The sequence below is a fragment of the Tachypleus tridentatus genome, chromosome 8 (genome assembly GCF_004210375.1).
Source record: "Tachypleus tridentatus isolate NWPU-2018 chromosome 8, ASM421037v1, whole genome shotgun sequence".
Lineage (NCBI taxonomy): Eukaryota > Metazoa > Arthropoda > Merostomata > Xiphosura > Limulidae > Tachypleus > Tachypleus tridentatus.
The window spans coordinates 128873925-128891591 of NC_134832.1; the positions used below are offsets into that span (position 1 = coordinate 128873925).

The 17667-nt window shown below is 31.8% G+C and overlaps 2 protein-coding genes across 7 annotated transcripts in view; both read right to left on the reverse strand.

The window, feature by feature from the left end:
• Positions 1–17667, reverse strand: part of LOC143223476 (zinc finger CCCH domain-containing protein 15 homolog) — a 282471-nt gene that overhangs the window by 32135 nt on the left and 232669 nt on the right. The gene's annotated exons all lie outside the window — the stretch shown is intronic.
• LOC143223471 (nuclear receptor coactivator 2-like) overlaps positions 2950–17667 on the reverse strand; it is a 32585-nt gene continuing 17867 nt past the window's right edge. For all 4 annotated transcript variants that reach the window (XM_076451501.1, XM_076451500.1, XM_076451503.1 and 1 more), the window contains exons 9-11: positions 11135–11247; positions 8063–8213; positions 2950–4340 (exon numbers count right to left, since the gene is read on the reverse strand). In XM_076451501.1, coding sequence (XP_076307616.1) covers positions 4244–4340; positions 8063–8213; positions 11135–11247 — 361 coding nt within the window. In that variant the 3' untranslated portion in view covers positions 2950–4243. The remainder of the gene's footprint in view (positions 4341–8062; positions 8214–11134; positions 11248–17667) is intronic.

The following is a 17667-nucleotide window of genomic DNA, read 5'->3' on the forward strand; positions in this document are numbered from 1 at the left end:
TTCAAAGTTTAGATTACAACTTGTTACTAAGCACACAGTCTGTGTTTTAATTGGTTGGAAACAGCAGCAGCCTATCACAGAAGATGAAAATTTCTAAAGTGAAAAATTGGAGCTCAGGTGTATCATGATACAGAAAAAATAATGAGATTTTTTACAATATTCCATTTTGAAATGAATTTGAAAATTTGAGTTATAAACTGTATTCTCATACATAGTTTATTGGTATACAATGGGAACATTTTTTTAAATTAACCTATGAATGTAACATCATAAAGTGTCTTTATATGCAGACTTCAACTTGATTGTACAGGATGGGTCAGAAGATTGAGAATTCCCTCTATACTACAAGAATAACTTTCTAAAAATCATAGTAGTTCTTGTGCCTTTTAAAAGACAATCCCAAAATGGCTCTTATTAAGTGTTAGTCATACTGACTTACCTATAACAAATCAAAAGACATCTTTAAAGCAAAAACTGAAACAAATTAACCTTCTTACTATGAGTAACTCAAAGTGTACATGTCACAACCTTTCACAGTAACTATATTCAAAACTTAAACTACTTTATTATAAATGCATACAAATATGGCAACAAACTGTAGAAAGTAGTTTAAAATAGAAGTATTTAAATAAATCTTCAATTTCCTCTTGTACAAGAATTGTGAGACTTGCTTGCACCATCTAACCATTACTTAGATTTTTTCTTCATTCCTCTTTTGTATAGTCTAAAGTTTAATGTAAATTATTTTTTTACCTTACAGATATTATTCTGACAAATTTGTCTGATTTTGTATTGCCTTCAATTTTCTATATTTGCAGATATAAACTAGAAAATAAGGCTCACCTATCACATTCTATCACAAATTGCTGATACCTCTCTTTGAGAATTTCTATTATACCATCTATGACCAACAGAAAGACAAAGTTTTAATTTAGTGAATGTTGTATAATGCTTTATTGTTCACAGTAGAAATTTTTAGTTATTTTGTTTACAAATTAAAAGTTGCTCTCACCAAGTTCAGTTCAAGGGCAGAAGGAATTATCTTAGGGCACTTGTGCTGTAGTAAGAAAGACAAGTTAAATTATAATAATTATAGTATATTTTTTTGTGTGTATTATTATTGTATGTTTTTTGTGTATCTTTCCAATAAATAAAAATTATTTAATGTACTAGTACCATCACTACAAAAAGTACCTTTAAATTTTATTAGGAAGCTGACAGCAAAACAACAACAAGATAAATGTAAGTGCTACATTTCATGTTTTTATGTATATTTCTTTTATTTATTGTTATACAATTAGAGACTTGTTAAGTTAAAAACAGATTATGTATGGTAATGAATAATAATAATAAAATGATTTCTCCATAAGATATGTTTAAAAGTAACTCATGTTTTACATCATTCAGTAAGCTAACATAAGATATGTACGTGTGCTCACTGAGAGGTTTACAGCTTGTTTCATAGTTCAAAATGTAACACAACAATATAATTAAGTAGAAAGAGATGTAGACTGTTATGAACCTAAAGCTATTTAGGATAAATAAATGTAGATTTGTTATAATCTGTAGTCATTCTAGTAAGAAAAACAAGAATAATTCAGATTTATTTCATATTTTTATGGTGACTATCAGATCGACCAAGTTAACGAATAAAACATGAATAAATTTCCAACATGAAAATCATCTTACACTTGGCAGTCCTAGAGATTTGAGGTGCTCAATTGTACTTTTGCACAATAATGTACATAAATTTTTCTTTAGGTGCTTTGTTAATTGATTGTATAAATTTGTCATCATCACTCTTGTTAATGTGCTACTTTACTTATTTATCACCCGTAATAGCGATACTTTTATATCTTGCCTAATACACCAGTTTATTACTGTGGCACTGATGATCTATGGTATGGGTATTATTGTTGAGAGCACATTAACCCAAACTGGGAGTGCAGGCTCTTTTGTGAATTGCCAAAGAGACACCGGTGGTGAACGGACGCGAGTGTATGCTCGTCTCACTTTTTTTAAGTGTGAACTGCTGAATACAATGGGCTACTAGATGAAAACAAACACAGAACTGAGTTGGTTGTAAAGGTAAATAACCATCAATACCATATCACTGATACCGTAGTACCAGTAAGCTATGTAAAAACACATCAAAATTGTATCTGTATTTGTGGCCAAACTGAATGGATGTAACTAATGAGTTGGCTTCACTCATCATTTAATTTAGTCCAAGGCTTTCCCTGACAAAGTTTTTGCATCATTAATAACTATACTCTAATTTTATACCTAATTTTGGCTTTTTTTCCAAAACTCAAAATGATAGTGGATAAACTTTAGTTAATTTCACATGAAGCACTGTTTCATAGGAAAACTTTTTGGGTTTGGGTACTATGCACAAGAAGGTGTAAAAATTTATTAGCTTATTTTAAACAGATCAAGTGTGTACAGGGTGGCCCTAAGTCCCTACCCATCCATATATCTTATGTATCCAGTGTATCTGTGTGCTGTCCCTCATTCTCGCTGTATAATATTATGTTACGCCATGTTCTGTGAGACATTTTCTCGACATAGCAGGGGTTATTGTTCCAAATGCCACTGTAACAGCTACCTTCAACTCATCATTAGTATTATAATGTTGTTTAGACACAACATATGGATGGGTAGGGACTTAAAGGCCAGCCTGTAGTTTCTCCCTAAATTTCCAGAATGTGCTGCCTTTGTTAGTGAAGTAACCTATCCTATGCATCCTCATTTAATATCATTAATTATCTACCACTACTTTTATTCACTGATAAAACAAAAATACATTCAATTAAGCCTGTTATTTGTCAAATGGTAATAATCAAGGGTTCATTTTAATGGTGTTTAGGAATTACTAAATAGTACATAACTTTCCTGATGATGACATGTGTATACACAGATTTTGAAAAAATGTTAAATAAATGAAGATTTTTCCAAGTTTACTATTTGTTTTATTCATTATGAGACATAGACCTGACAAAAAAACATTTTTCATTGAATAATTAAAATCATTCATTATACTATTATTCAGTCAAACAATAAAAATAACTCACCACATTATTTTCAAGTAAGTAAAAAAAATATGTTATTTTCAAATATGACTGACTTACACTAGTCAATACTCTGACTCCACATACTCATGGACAAATATTTAGGAAAGATAACTAATATGACTTTTTGTTTACAAAATCTAACAAAATTTTGTGAAAATACAAGTACCATTCTAAAAGTTATAGTATGTATACTTTTATCGTTACTTGGTGGTTACAAAGCCAGTCAAAACAACAAAGCCCATACAGAAAATTAAGCTACATCATCTTACCTTTCTAAGCATGTTGTTATTGTTCACAGGCGTTTTAGAAGTTGTTTTATTTATATCATTTCTGAAACTGTCTGTGCCTGTAGAAGACATTCCACTTTTAATATCACCACTAGAAAAGTGAGGTTTGAATTCGGAAATAGCATCTTCATCCTGATTTAAGAGTTCCCTTAATATTACATTTTTGGATGAAGTATTAGAGCTTTCATCACCTGTAACTACATATGTTCCCTTTATTACCAAACCATTTTCTGGACCTATAGCATTACTTTGTGAACTACTGTTATCACCAAACATTTTTGAAAATGAAGTTGCTTCAGCAGAAGATTTTCTATCCTCAACACTCTGAGCTAATACATTTCTGAGTTTTGGATTAGTTCTAGCTGGAGTGTGATGCTCTGAAAATGGTACCAATGGAACATCTCTGTTAACAGAGTTAATGTCCGAAATAACACATAATTCATCTTCCACCTTCTTCACCTCTGATAACACAGGAGTTGCTCTTCCACTTGAAGGTGGACCCTGAAGAGGACTATATGTGTATGTTGTAAGTGGAGTTAGTCTACCAACCCCAGCATTACTTGGTGAAGTCATCTGAGGGGCTGGAGAATGTGTTACAGGTAAAGTGTCTGTTGAGAAGACACTGGTAGTCAATTGGGCCTGCTGTACAACACTCAAAGTCAACCTAGCATTACTTTCACTACTGGCACAAGTCACTGATGAAGAACTGGGAACAGTACTGCTTGAAGTCAATACTTCTCTGTCATTTCTGATGCTATTTCCCAGTTTGGTGAAGAGAAAGTTCAAGGCCAAAATCATCAAAGCTGATTTCATGAGAGGATGAAGGCAATGAGGTAAGGCTGGAATAAAGGGAGCTAGAAGAAGGCTCACTAACTACAGCATTTAAAGTGGCACCAGTGCCCATACTACTGGATGGGAAGAACTTCCAGTGACAAAAGGAGTACCATTTCGTTGACTCACATTTGGAAAGTCGGGGTCTCTATTGAATAGATAAAACATGTTGAACTAAAATATATATCAAAATAAGTTTAAAAGATGCTGATAAAAGAGGTAAACCATCTACTGATCTTTGTAGGTTTTACTAATTTAAAGATTCTGAATATTTATAAAAAGTAAAAATACTGATGCACTCTTAAAGTTAAAAACCATTTACACAAAACAAATAAGTTTAAAAATGTCTTAATTTATTTCATACCCTATGACTCAACATTTACAAGACTATTTTACATAGTTATATCAAACATTTAATTAAACAATTTTGCCAATGTATGTCAATGAGCTCACCATTGAATTGTAGTTTATAATTCCAACTGTTATATTATTATTCAAGTTTCAAAAAGAAATATTTAAGTAAATATTCAATTTTTTACTCCTCTGTGGCACATAATACATCTATACTTCGAGTTACCAATTTTAGATTTCCTCTCTTTCCTTCCATGATTTCCTGGGTTTCCAACTTGTTAGAAGTAGATACTTAATTCAGTTTCATTGTTTGCAATCATATTTTTCTGCTCTGAGCACGAAACAAATTGTTTGACTTATTTATAGCTTTCCTGGAAAGTCAATTAAATTAGTTTTGGAAATTTTATTAGTTTATTTTTGTTTTAAAATGTATATTTGAAAGGAAAATTGATGATTTTCTAAAGGAATGATACAGTACAGAAAAAGACTAGTGCTATATAAGTATGCTCTCAATGTACAAATTACCAAAATAGACATCATCCCTAATATAAGTACAAAATTTTTGTATATTCTTTAACAAAAGCAACTAAATTGTGAAAATTATAATCTTAGGAGATTATGTAATAAAAAGTTTAAGAAAAAAAAAGTAAATACAATTTCACAAGACAGTTAACTGTATCCTAACTATAACCTGATCTACTGTTAAACCAAGTTTTTCCACTTTGTTTAATTACCTCTTGTGTACTTCAGGTGTGAAGGGCATTGCACAAGAACAAAATTAAAAGCAAGCAGAGTGAAAATGTCACAAAGTACAAATTGTCAGGATAAATGTTTCTAAATGTTTGTTACAGCCTGCAGTCAGTCTAGACTGACTGTACAAAGTTTTGCCAAAATAACTTTTGATACTAATTTTGGAGGTTCTACAGGCTATATGAATAAAATGTGAAAACTGTAAAATGAAAAGAAATATTTCTACTCATAGCATAAAAAACCACTTTTTACTACAGCCAACTCAGTAAATACTTCATAAATTCACAAACAAATCTTTGGAAACTATACTTTATTTACAAAACAAACAAACCTGATTTTAGTGAACAACAGTGGTATAATGTTTACTAAATTTTGTACAGTAACTATAGTTTCATAGTTACATGGTGGTTACAAGGTTGATCAAAAATGACAGAGCCCATATACAAAGAGTTACAAGATCTTACAATGCTTATAATCACAACCATTCATTACGGTGTTATAAATATACTACCACTCATCATACTGGGCTACAGAATTTATCATTCATTATTAAGCATATTTTCATAAATAAATAAATACACAACAAATGGGCTTGACCTCACACAGTGCAGTTCAACAACATACCCGGGTTACAGTTTATATTTTATGCCAAATTAACATATGAACCTCATAACAGCTTATAAAACTTAATACCGATGCTAGTTAAACTAAACTGGCTTGATACACAAGTTCACAATTATTAGCCTTAAATGAACATTTAAAAGTAGAAACATGTTGCATCCATGGACTAAAACAATTAATTAACTGAGGAACATACCAAAGATAACATGGACAACAAGTATAATCAGGTGAAAAATATGAGTCAACACTGATAAATTCATAAATAAAATTCATGACACTGGTTGTTTCAGCAAACTGTTACACAAGATCTTTCTGCATTATCCATCCCTAATTCTGAATTCATAAAATACAGTCAACAGCACCAATCACAAACTCTTGGAATACACTAAATGAACAGTGGAACTGCCCATCAAACTTATAACACACCTACAGAACACACTGTCAAAGAAAAAACAAGAGTCAAACCATGAATTTTAAGATTCACAATATGACCATACTAACCACTAAATGCCACACTGACCCCAACAAATAAGGTTCCTGCACAAAAAAGTCAATATACTGGTTTACTGTCTTGTGCTGGATTTTATGGAAATAGTCACTGTTTTCTACTACGATAGTCATCACATTTTAAGATCGTGTATTCATTGAGAAAATTTATTACTCTTTATTCATTCTCATGCACAGTGTACACAAGTTTCTATCCTAATTACTCTTATAAGGAGGTTAACTAAAAATAGCTCCACCTTCAAAGTTGTGGTCATGAAGGTCATTACCGTTTCTGTTATCTAAGTGTGAATGTGACTGATGTTCCTGCTTGCTTGAAAATAAAACTTATGTCATTTTTAGATCTGACAGTACTTACCCCTTTCCAAACAAAAGAGGGGAAAATATACTGAGTATTCACTGAAATATCAGTGAACCATCATTTGTAACAATGGAAAGACAAAGAAAGTTTATAAACTTTACTGTTTGTTTCAAAACATTATTCATAGATATAGATAATGATTTTGCTTATTGATATGGCATCTAAATATTTTAGTTTTCTGGTTCTACACTGTACAAAAAACAGTGTAAGTTGTGCTCCTCAAAGAAGGTACTGTGTAAACTATATAAAAGTTTTGTGTTTTCAAATGCTACCACTGATGTGCAATTTTCAATACAAAATTATACTTACCTAAAACCATTGTGTTGGGCAGTCACAATTGCTATATGTGTATACAGACTGTATAAAATTCAACATAAAGATTGTACATCAGCCAACACATCTGTGTTCTGTTTTGTTAGTCCATAATAATTGTTTTTAAACCAAACTTCTATTATAGCCATTCAAATACCAAGCTTGTATTGTTTATCACAGTTGTTTTTTTTACAATTTAACTTTCAAGTAGCACACTTTTTGTCTAAATATACAATTGATTTTATTATTATTTCCTGTTTTACAGACATGGTCCGTACATGAATGTAGATCCATAGTCTGACACACTAACCACTAAGCCACATCTGGCCAGAATAGCAACAAAAAATGTAGAAATCAAATAGTTTATTCACAACCTCATTTATCTTGTTAAAATAAACAATAGGCACATGCTCTTCACTTTACTAGTATATAGGAACAGGAAAAGTACATCACAAGTAAATCAAGATGAAAAACTGATGTACAAGGATGAACAAAAAAATGTTTCAGAAAACTGACATTTACATTCATTTAACAATTGTTGTAATTACATTTTCTACTACAACTAATAAGATTTTGTTTTATTTATCTAAATGCAACATTTGTATCTAGATTTGTCAAACTTCTTAATAAGGTTTACTTTCAAATTAACATTTTTGACTAGAATACAAATCAGTTTTATATTAAAATAAAATTGTAAATGCACAAAAATACAACTTTTCACATACTAATAACTATAAACTATTGAACTTTATGAATACACAGATAACAGTGTATATTCATTTGCAATTGAATTTATTCAACACAAACCTGAATTTTTATCACATTTCCAGCCTTTCATACAAAATATTTTTCATAGAACAATACTGATACACATATCAAAAAAGATTAAAACCAGTTACATCATAGAAAAGGATATTTTTGTAACAAAAAATTATTTTATATGTACATACATTTAATAACTATTTTTATACCTAATAATTGAATGTGTTGCCATAATGAATTCCTGTTCATTTGTCAAAGGATTGTAGGCAACTCGTTTACTTCTAGTTTGGACGTGGATGTACTTTTCGGGAGCAACTCTTAATCGATAAATGCCACTGGTGTTGCTGCCAACCTGAAGGGCTATAAAGACAAATACATACATATACATAAATTTCAAATAGACAATAAATAAAGACATATCTAAGTACCTATATGATAAAGTTGATTTTAACATTTCAGAATTCTTGGCACATTACATTACATAAAAAGCAATATGCGTGCTTAACCTCAGAAAACTTCAACAATCAATAAAATCAATGGATACTAACATCCATCACAGCAGTCAAGAAGATTCATAAAACTTCATATGAAGGATTTTCTTTAAACATTAAATGTACTATGCATGATAAAACACATAAATTAACCTATAAATGACGGCCATCATCAGTTGATGATGCCACCCGTATCATCACTGCTGTTTAAGGGTTAATAACTTGAAAATATTTTGTGTTCAAAACATATGATAGTGTTCAGTGTTGCTTCTAGGACTTTTCTCAAGAAGGCTAAATCTCCTAATGACTTCCAGAAAGTGTGCATGTAATGAAGTAGGTATCAACTTCACAAGCATAACATGATTGAGTAACTTTTAATCAAAGAAAGAGTAAATTCATTCATGCTATTTGTTTCATTTTTGTACTGAAAATATGATAAAATGTGGTATGTGAGCTGGTTGATTAATCCACTTTCATGTAAACACATGCACAGACAAAACTTACACTGCAATCATATTTCCTGTGACTATTTTTTTATTTCTATTTTTCACTGATTTGAATAGAAAACTGTAGTAATATTTTTTGAAAATTAACAGCTTCTTCAACATCTTTGAAATTTTAATTTTTCTGCAATTATCAACCATGAATATCTTATAACATCAAGGGAATCTCCTTCACAACCAAATGCCAATGTAATGCAGCCAATTCCATTCACTTTCCACATCCAAATGAGCTAACTACTGGTCTGAATTTTCCTATTATGATTGAATATATACTACTTTTTTGTGTATGTGTGTGTGGACTGGTATGGAAGCAAATGATTATTTTACACCAGTGGCAATCAAAACAATGTAAATATGCAAAGTATACATCCTAGAAGCAACACTGGTATTGGTTTAACCCTTCTCAGACCATCAGGGTATCACTGATATCTGCTTACATTTTTTGAAAATTTCTCAAACAGAAAAATTGCATGTGACTTTGTACAAACTTCCTAAATAAATTATTTTCTGAATTTGTCCAGCTTTTCAAAGCTGTAAAATTTCCTAAATTTTGTTGTGGAACATTGTTTTCCAAAAAATAAGTCCTTTCTTGTTACTTTTGTTTTTCTTTCATCAAAATTTTTCATTTCCATATATCCTATCTGTTTTAACTTGTTTGATAATGAGGAATGTATTTCTTTTCATACTTTATTTGTTGAATGAAGTAATCACATAAACACATTACGACTGAGAACAATTTATTGGTGAACTATGACATCATCTGTGATAATGGCATTACCATTTCCTTCGAAAGGTTTCATAATGGGATATTTGGCCAACAGCATTAGTGGCCAAATCAATTTATATGTAACTGTAATAGTTTGTATTCAATAAAAGTATGTTCTCTTTGCTCTTTTAAATTTTGTATTACTTGAATACACCAAACTTAACAACATATTCAATAAAAATATTTGTGTCATCTAAACAGTTTGCTGTTGGAGGACTCAGCTTTAATGTAATTCCTACTACTAAATATCTTCACATGAAGTGTATTTATTTCAAAGAAACATAATATAATGAATAAAAGTTATTAGGCATGACTGGGATACCATCAGAAACCACAGAGTTATTTGGTAGGTATTTCAAACTTTCTGTTGAGGTTGCTTCTTTACAACTTACTGCACTAAAATTGAGCATTTTTCAAAACCACAACTAATTTTTATATTGGATTATTGTATTCTCACCTACAGAAAGTTAAATCTTAGAATCTCCCCCTTTCTAAGGGTTAATTAGCTTTAGGCTGTAGCCCTTGTGAAAGTTGAGAATCACTTTCTGACAGTTATCAGATTTTAAGGCTGTATCCCTTTTCAAAGCTGAGAACCAATCAAAGTTTGCAAGAACTTCCAGGGCAGTACTATAAACAAAGAGTTCAACCAATAAATTCACAACCAAATAAACAGAAGATGTAAATAAAATAAATGTTGAGATAACCAAGAACACTGAAATTTGACTGGGAGAAATAAACATAAGCTTATGAGCCAGCAAAAAAAAAAGCATTTTTATACAAAAATTAAACATGTTATATAATAATAAAACACCAATTCTACAATAATTTTGAGTAAGAAACTATTAAAAAACAAAAAGAATTATGCAGTTATGTAAAAATTTAAGAACTGCAATATTTCTGGATGAGACATCTAGTGATTTAAAGGAACTTAAAAAAAAATTTGAACATTTCTTTTGCATTTTGATTCACAAAATGAAATAAGTATCATATAATGATGAAATATCAATGTTACAATGATTTTAAACAATAAATTGTTGAAATACAAACAGAATTACACAGTTATGTAATAATGTTTACGAGAGGAACTTCTAAGATTCTAAGATTAATCTGATATTAATTCAGATTAATAGGAAATGGCCTCAATTAAAAGAACAATCAAACTACAAAGATATTCTAGAACCACTAGGTTATCAGTTGCATACCCTGACTGCCAACATTGTTTTCAGACCTTGAAACTAATAAACATCATTTCAGAATAATATATTAAAAATTAAACTATGTTCCAAAGAAACAACCTTTGTCCGATCCTGTATATTTCAATTAAATTTTAAAGTTGCATTGTGACTGTGTACTCAATGACCTAAATAAATACCAGACAATAAAAGATAAACTATTCTTATAATGGGTATTTTTACAATTTGTATAAAGAAATATTTCATAGCCTATTAATACTAACGAGTACAAGAATAGATTTCACGATAAATTAGACTAATAATCAATAACGGTCATATTTAAACTTACTTTCTTTGAGATGCTGATTCAGCTTATGAAGATCTTTAGGGTCACACAGTCCTTGGATAATTCTTTCAACAAGATCCTTGTTGAGATACTGACTGTACGTTGAAGACACTCCACTAAATACAGTAATATTACATTACTAACACTAGTTACACAGATACATCCAAAACCTTTGTTATAATGCATACTACTGTAATGAAGATGTTTACTTTCCCAATTTATATTTTGTTTAGAAGACAAAATTACAGTTATAAATCAACTCTGTAGTCTACTGCATTACCTGGTGTATGTATATTTTGTTCCAATTCAAATTTCCATCATCTCTTTTCATTCTCCTTGTAAAAATTATATATACAGTTTCAAAATATAGCACACTTTTACTATAACACAATTATTTCTTTAAATGTTTGCACTGTATTATGTACAGTTGATAAACATAGTATAGATCAATATTTGTAAATAATCACAATCCTAACTGTACCAGAATCAATCTAAAAATAATTCAGTTTAATTTCTGAACACATTTTCTTCGCTTTATTCAGAAAATTTACAAGATTTAAAAATTAGCAAACAGAAACAAATTAAATTATATTTTTTATATCCAAGCCAAGTGAACCTTAAAAAAAAGAATCCATAAAAATCAATAGTGTTATGGAGTTGAATGTGAGCTTCTTAAATGTTCTCTCAATTCACAGTATGACTATTTTCTCAGAACCAAATAACTTACAAATAATAGGTTTACAGACCTGTGAAAGAAAACATCTCAGACATTAACATTTCCTTACACTGAATATATATTTCTTATAGGTACTTACATCATCTAACCTAAAGCTACATTTGATCCTGATTTGCCCTCTAAGCATTACTAAAAAAACTTTTTTTTAACAGTGTGTCTTTTACACACCTTCATTTCTTTGCCATTCCCAAACTGCTGATCTTTTACTACCCTCTACCAATCATACTGCACCATCTACTAGTGCAGCTTCCTCCATCTACTATTCTGAACCAACCATCATTTTCAAGAATTCATAGGTACAAACTAGAAACACCAGCATATCAGCAGAAAGGAAGTCTGAGAAACGGGTGAGGAAACATATTTCAATGTAAAAAAAAAAAGTACTACCTCCACTTGCCAAAAAGTTAGAATCACATACTGTAAAAGTGGAGGAAGCTGGTATAGGCACAACAGTATTCAATCAAGTGGAAAGTAACTGCCTTGAAAGAATAGGAGTGCCATAATCAGAAAAGAAGGCATAACACTGGAGAAGAGCTCTACTTTTGGAACAAGTATGTTCTTCAACCAGTAACAAATACAGTAATACACAAAGGACAGAATGTAACAGGCAGACACCATAGCCTTGAGAAAGAGATGTACAGCACTGTTATGTAAAAAATGGCTATACATCTAGGATCTGAAATAGCATAACATGGACAGAAATGTAATGTTCAATGCATAATTGACAACAAACCAAAATAAATATGTGCCAAGGGTAAAGTCCTGGGGCCCATCAAACAGGTCAACTGCTGTCCAACTGGGTAAAACACATCCAGTGAAAATGCCTTGTCAAAGTATTGTGAGCAACAATATTGATTCTCCCCATCAAAAAAAAGCCAGAAGTACCTCGAATAAGAGTTTGAAGAAAAATTTAATTCAGAATCAACATGTTGTCAACAATTGGTACATAATTTGTCCACATACATAGCAAGAATTAGCATGGGCCCTAATGATAGATAAGTCATAGTTAGCTGCCTGATAATGGGATACAAGTATACATGGCTAGAGCTAAAAGACCATAAACTGTATATGAAAAGGCCAAGTGCAGTATGTTCAGACAAAAACGTCCAGTGGAAGCACCTTCTATAAGTTTGTAAGATCAAAAAGTGATGTTCCCTTGAATAAAAAAACATCCCAAGGAAGAACCTTAGAATACATTAGATTATGTCAAGTGTCGTCCACTTGGGCAAAAAAAAAAAGTCCAGTGTAAGCACCTTGCATGAGATACATAGATCAACAAGTATGATTTGCTCCAGACAAAATATGCAGGACAAGCACCTTCATATGAAAGCAATTTTGTGATCAACAAGGGCTACCAGCACAGGCAAAAACATCTGGGAGGAAGCATCTTGGATCCAGAATATTGTAAGTTATTGCAAAATCAATAAGTGTAACAACAATAGCTTTCTCACTGAGTGGGTACATGTGAGCTAGGGAGTTTAATCTAGTTTACTGTACAAATCTCATTCAAGAGGAAACATCTATGACAGTGTTTCTTAACCTGGGGGCTGTGACCCCCTGGGAGGTCATTTAAAGTTTCTCAGTGGGTCACAGAAGGTTTGGGAATTATTGGGGAAATCATGGAGAAGTTTGTAGTTTTTGTGGCAAGTGCCTGTAACTGCCCACCAATGAGAAACACGCTGAAGTGCAGCAGTTGAACCGCATCAAGATGCTTGTTGAGCAAGCACCTGTCTAAATTTCAGTAAAAATTTTCATATATTACAATGTTTTGAATTGCCTAAATGTTTTTAACTACATAATATTAATATATCGAACTTAAAATTTAAATATCAAAGTTTCCATTGTGTTTAGTATATTTTCTCATTATATACATATATTAAAACAACCTTCACACTGAGTGAATATGTAGGTTTTGCATGATGTTCAGTAATTCCATGGATTTTGCATTTGTTTAGCACTTGTAGCATTTCTCAAGGTCATTTATTTGTAACACTTTCAATAAATTAGGATCTTTATATAGTTTTGTTTTATTCTACCTTTACGCAAAAGTCATCCTTTACAAAAATTATTATAGGGGTCACAGTAATACCCTTGAGAATTTCAGGAGGTAAGACAATAAAAAAGGTTAAGAACCACTGATCTATGGTATGGTCACCACTCCAGTAAATAATAACTGGAAGTATCAAGGACTTCCATACTTCACTATAAGAAAGGGGGAAGATATGCATTGAGGCATCTCAAGAAATAACACATTGAAAATAATGCACCGAGTTTTTGCAATTCCCTGTTTTGGAATGTAGAAAGACCCCAACTGCAAGAATCATGAGTCAGTAGCAATGAACACAAATACCCATCCACATTATTCATAAAGTCCATAAGTGATGGTCCTGTATTTATGAAACAGCGATAAAAAAATATATAGGTATACACACACACACTTATCCAGTAGTCTTACTCCCTCTCAACAGTAAGCATTACAGAAGTGTACAGATTTAATATAATAATAAGTACACCTGAACAGGTAACATCCACTAACCAGGTAGAATGCTGAAGTACAATGATATATCAACAAAATAAAAAAAAATAATAATATGCCAACTTACCCTGCTCAAAGGCAACAGATGTGTGTAGAAGTGTCACAGAAGGAAGATGATGCCCACCCAAAGAATGCAATGGCTAGCTTGTGTAAATAATGTGACAAATGTGTTTAGACTTGTCCACATGCTAACTGAATAATCTCCTCCAACAAACAATTCTGAGTAGCTAAATTAGATGACAAATTTGGTGCAAAAAAAACATTATTTAAATCATGACCTTCCATGGACATCAGAATATGCCAGTTATACGAGCCAATGAACCAAACAAGTGAGCATAATAGGTGATAGATAACAGGAAACAGTATTTCCATGGAACAACTAGACAGGAATGAGAGCTAGGAAAAGAAGCAGAAAAGCCATATAACATAGCAGGGAACAAATTGTACAAAGTAGTCAATCTAGATTCAAGCAGAAATACAGGTGCAAAAAGGTACATAAGGAAATAGGAGAAAAGGCAAAACAATCCTCCCAAGCAGCTGACATCCTAAAAAGGAAATCTTGATCCAAATAGAGGGTAACATAAGAGAAATTATATATATGGGAAAGTATAATGGCATAAATATTAGAATGACAATGACTACATTGCAGGAGGAGAAGGAAATAGGTTTTAAGAGAAAGATGGGACAAGAAACACATTACAATGGGTTCAAAAAAAGAAACAGAGAAGGCACACTAGACTAAATTAAGATCCCAATCTGACAAAACAAAAAGACATGGTGGATGAGCCCAGACAAAAAAGAACAAAAAGTTAGCATGCAAATAACAGGGAAGAACAGGCTTTCTGAAAGCAGAAGAATGGAACGTGTTTAATAGGACAAACCTATAATGAGCACCAGTTGAATCTGACAAGTCTAACCAAACAACCAGGTAAATACCTGAGACAGATGAAGAACATAAGGATGGGATGGTCAGAAGACATGGCGAATTTGACCAAATACTGAAGTGAGAACAACAGACAACAAGGAAACAAAAATGGCATGGGCAAGGAAAAATGGTACGAAAAGGATAATTCTCTAAGCTGAGGCAAAGGTTCAGATAGAAGAAACATGAAAATGGAGTCTGGTGATGTTTGGATGAAATATGTCTCATCAAAGTTATCAGTCAACACAGAGAAACCAGCAGAACATGACAAGGAGTGGTCTGGATAAGGGAAATAAATGGAAAGAAGTCTGATTAGAGGCTAAACTTTAGGTGAAAACCCCTCCTATCTCAAATAAAAGAATCCATCCCTAGAACTGGAGACCAAAAGGAAAGAAGTGTGGCATTTCAGTAGGAAGAAAATACATGTGCATGCGGTGTTCCCAATTTGAAAACAGACCACTGAAATACCCGAAAATGAAGGGATCATTCCATGAGGAAAACCTGGTTGAGACAGGTTAAGCAATCAGCAACAAGACTCGTAAGTCTGGGAACATTACATGCCATGTTCTGAAACACAGGATTCTGAGCTTGGTTCTCCAATGCTTGGTGATATAACTGATGACAGAATGGTCAAAATGAACCATAACCACTTGCCCCAGCAGAAGTAGAAGGAAATGATAAAGAGTCTGATGAATTGCTAAAGATTCCAAGATGTTGATATGGAGAGTAGCCTCCTTGACTGATTAATGACCTGAAAGCTCTTGAAAATTAAAGAAAACCTCACAACCCACCAAAGAAACATCTGCAAACAGATGAGATTTGGGACAAAGTGGAGAAACAAGAACCAACATGGTCATATTCCTGTTGAGCCACCAAAAAAGGTTGGCCCTGATCCCAAGTGGAAAGGTGATGAGATGGTCCAAGGGATCATGGGAGAAGTTCCACTAGCTGAAATGCATCCAATGAGAGAAGTGTACATGCACTCAATGTACTATCAGAATTGGAAGACAAAACCCTACTGTACAAACTGTAAAAAGCAGCATCACAATGGGAAAAGTGGAATATAAATTTAAAAATAAGCATCTGTCATGTTGGACTTGACCATCTAACATCTTGGGGAAAAAATCCACCAAAGTGAAAGGTAAGACTCCATGGTAGAGCAAGGTGTCTACAGACAGGCATACAGCCAGGATAGAGCTATGATGAGTCTCAAATCTCCCCAGTTTATGAAGACAACAAAATCCCTGTTAACTCTCTCAACACAGGATTGATCTATATGCCCAACCACATGACCTCTTTGAACACATTTAAAGTCTTTTTAGATTTAATACTTCTAACTTTCAATATAGTATGTATATCTTCTCAAAATTAGGCATTATTTCAGTTATTATTATAAATAAATCTTTAACACAGAAAAAAAAATTTTGGTGAAGCATTTCCAATAAAATAAAGTTTTTCACTGAATGTACTGAGTATTTCTTTCAAATAGTCTGTTTGCAAAGTAATTTTCAAGTTACAATTAAAAATTTTTTCCTTATCTCAAAAATCTCATACTTTCTCTGTGTGATCCTTCTGACTTACTAAACAACTTTCAATCTTTTTTTTTTTATTCAGTAAAACTTGATAATTTATCTGTTATTTCCTCTACCCTAACTAAAAATGGGTCTGGTAAATTTGACCAATCTCAATAAAGGGAATTGAAATAAATCTAAATTCCCCTTTCTTCTTTCTAGAATGGCTTCATATTGTGATATGAAAAATATCATTTTTACATTTTAGTTGCTTTTATAATTATACATAAAAAATAAATATGAAAAACAAGAAATAAAATACTTTTCCAATCTTTTTTTTTTCTTTCAGTTGTCAAAAAGAATTAACTAATTGTTTATACTACTCATAGTATTGCAATGAATAATTTTTATTTAGTTAAATAACGATAATAAAAATACAGATTAATAACATGCAGAGCAGACAAATCTTCATACCTCTCGAAACTTTTTCTGGTTTTCTAACTCTGAAACAAGTGTCATAACAAATTTATACACACCAATCGTTAACTTTCTCATGGGAACAATGTTTGTACTCTGAACAAAACTGATATCTAACCATTCAGAATATAACGTTATACAAAACTCATTTGGTAGGTGAAACCTTGAGTTTCGATTAATTACAGGTAATATATAATTGAAATTAAGAGTAAATTGTTAACATATTAAGAAAGAAAAGATGTGACAGGTTGGTGTGGCATAAAGGGGTCTTACTTTCTATTCAGTAGCTCTGTATCCAAACAAAGCTGAAGATTTTAATGAACATGGTTTATCTGAACAAAGATGATTTTACAG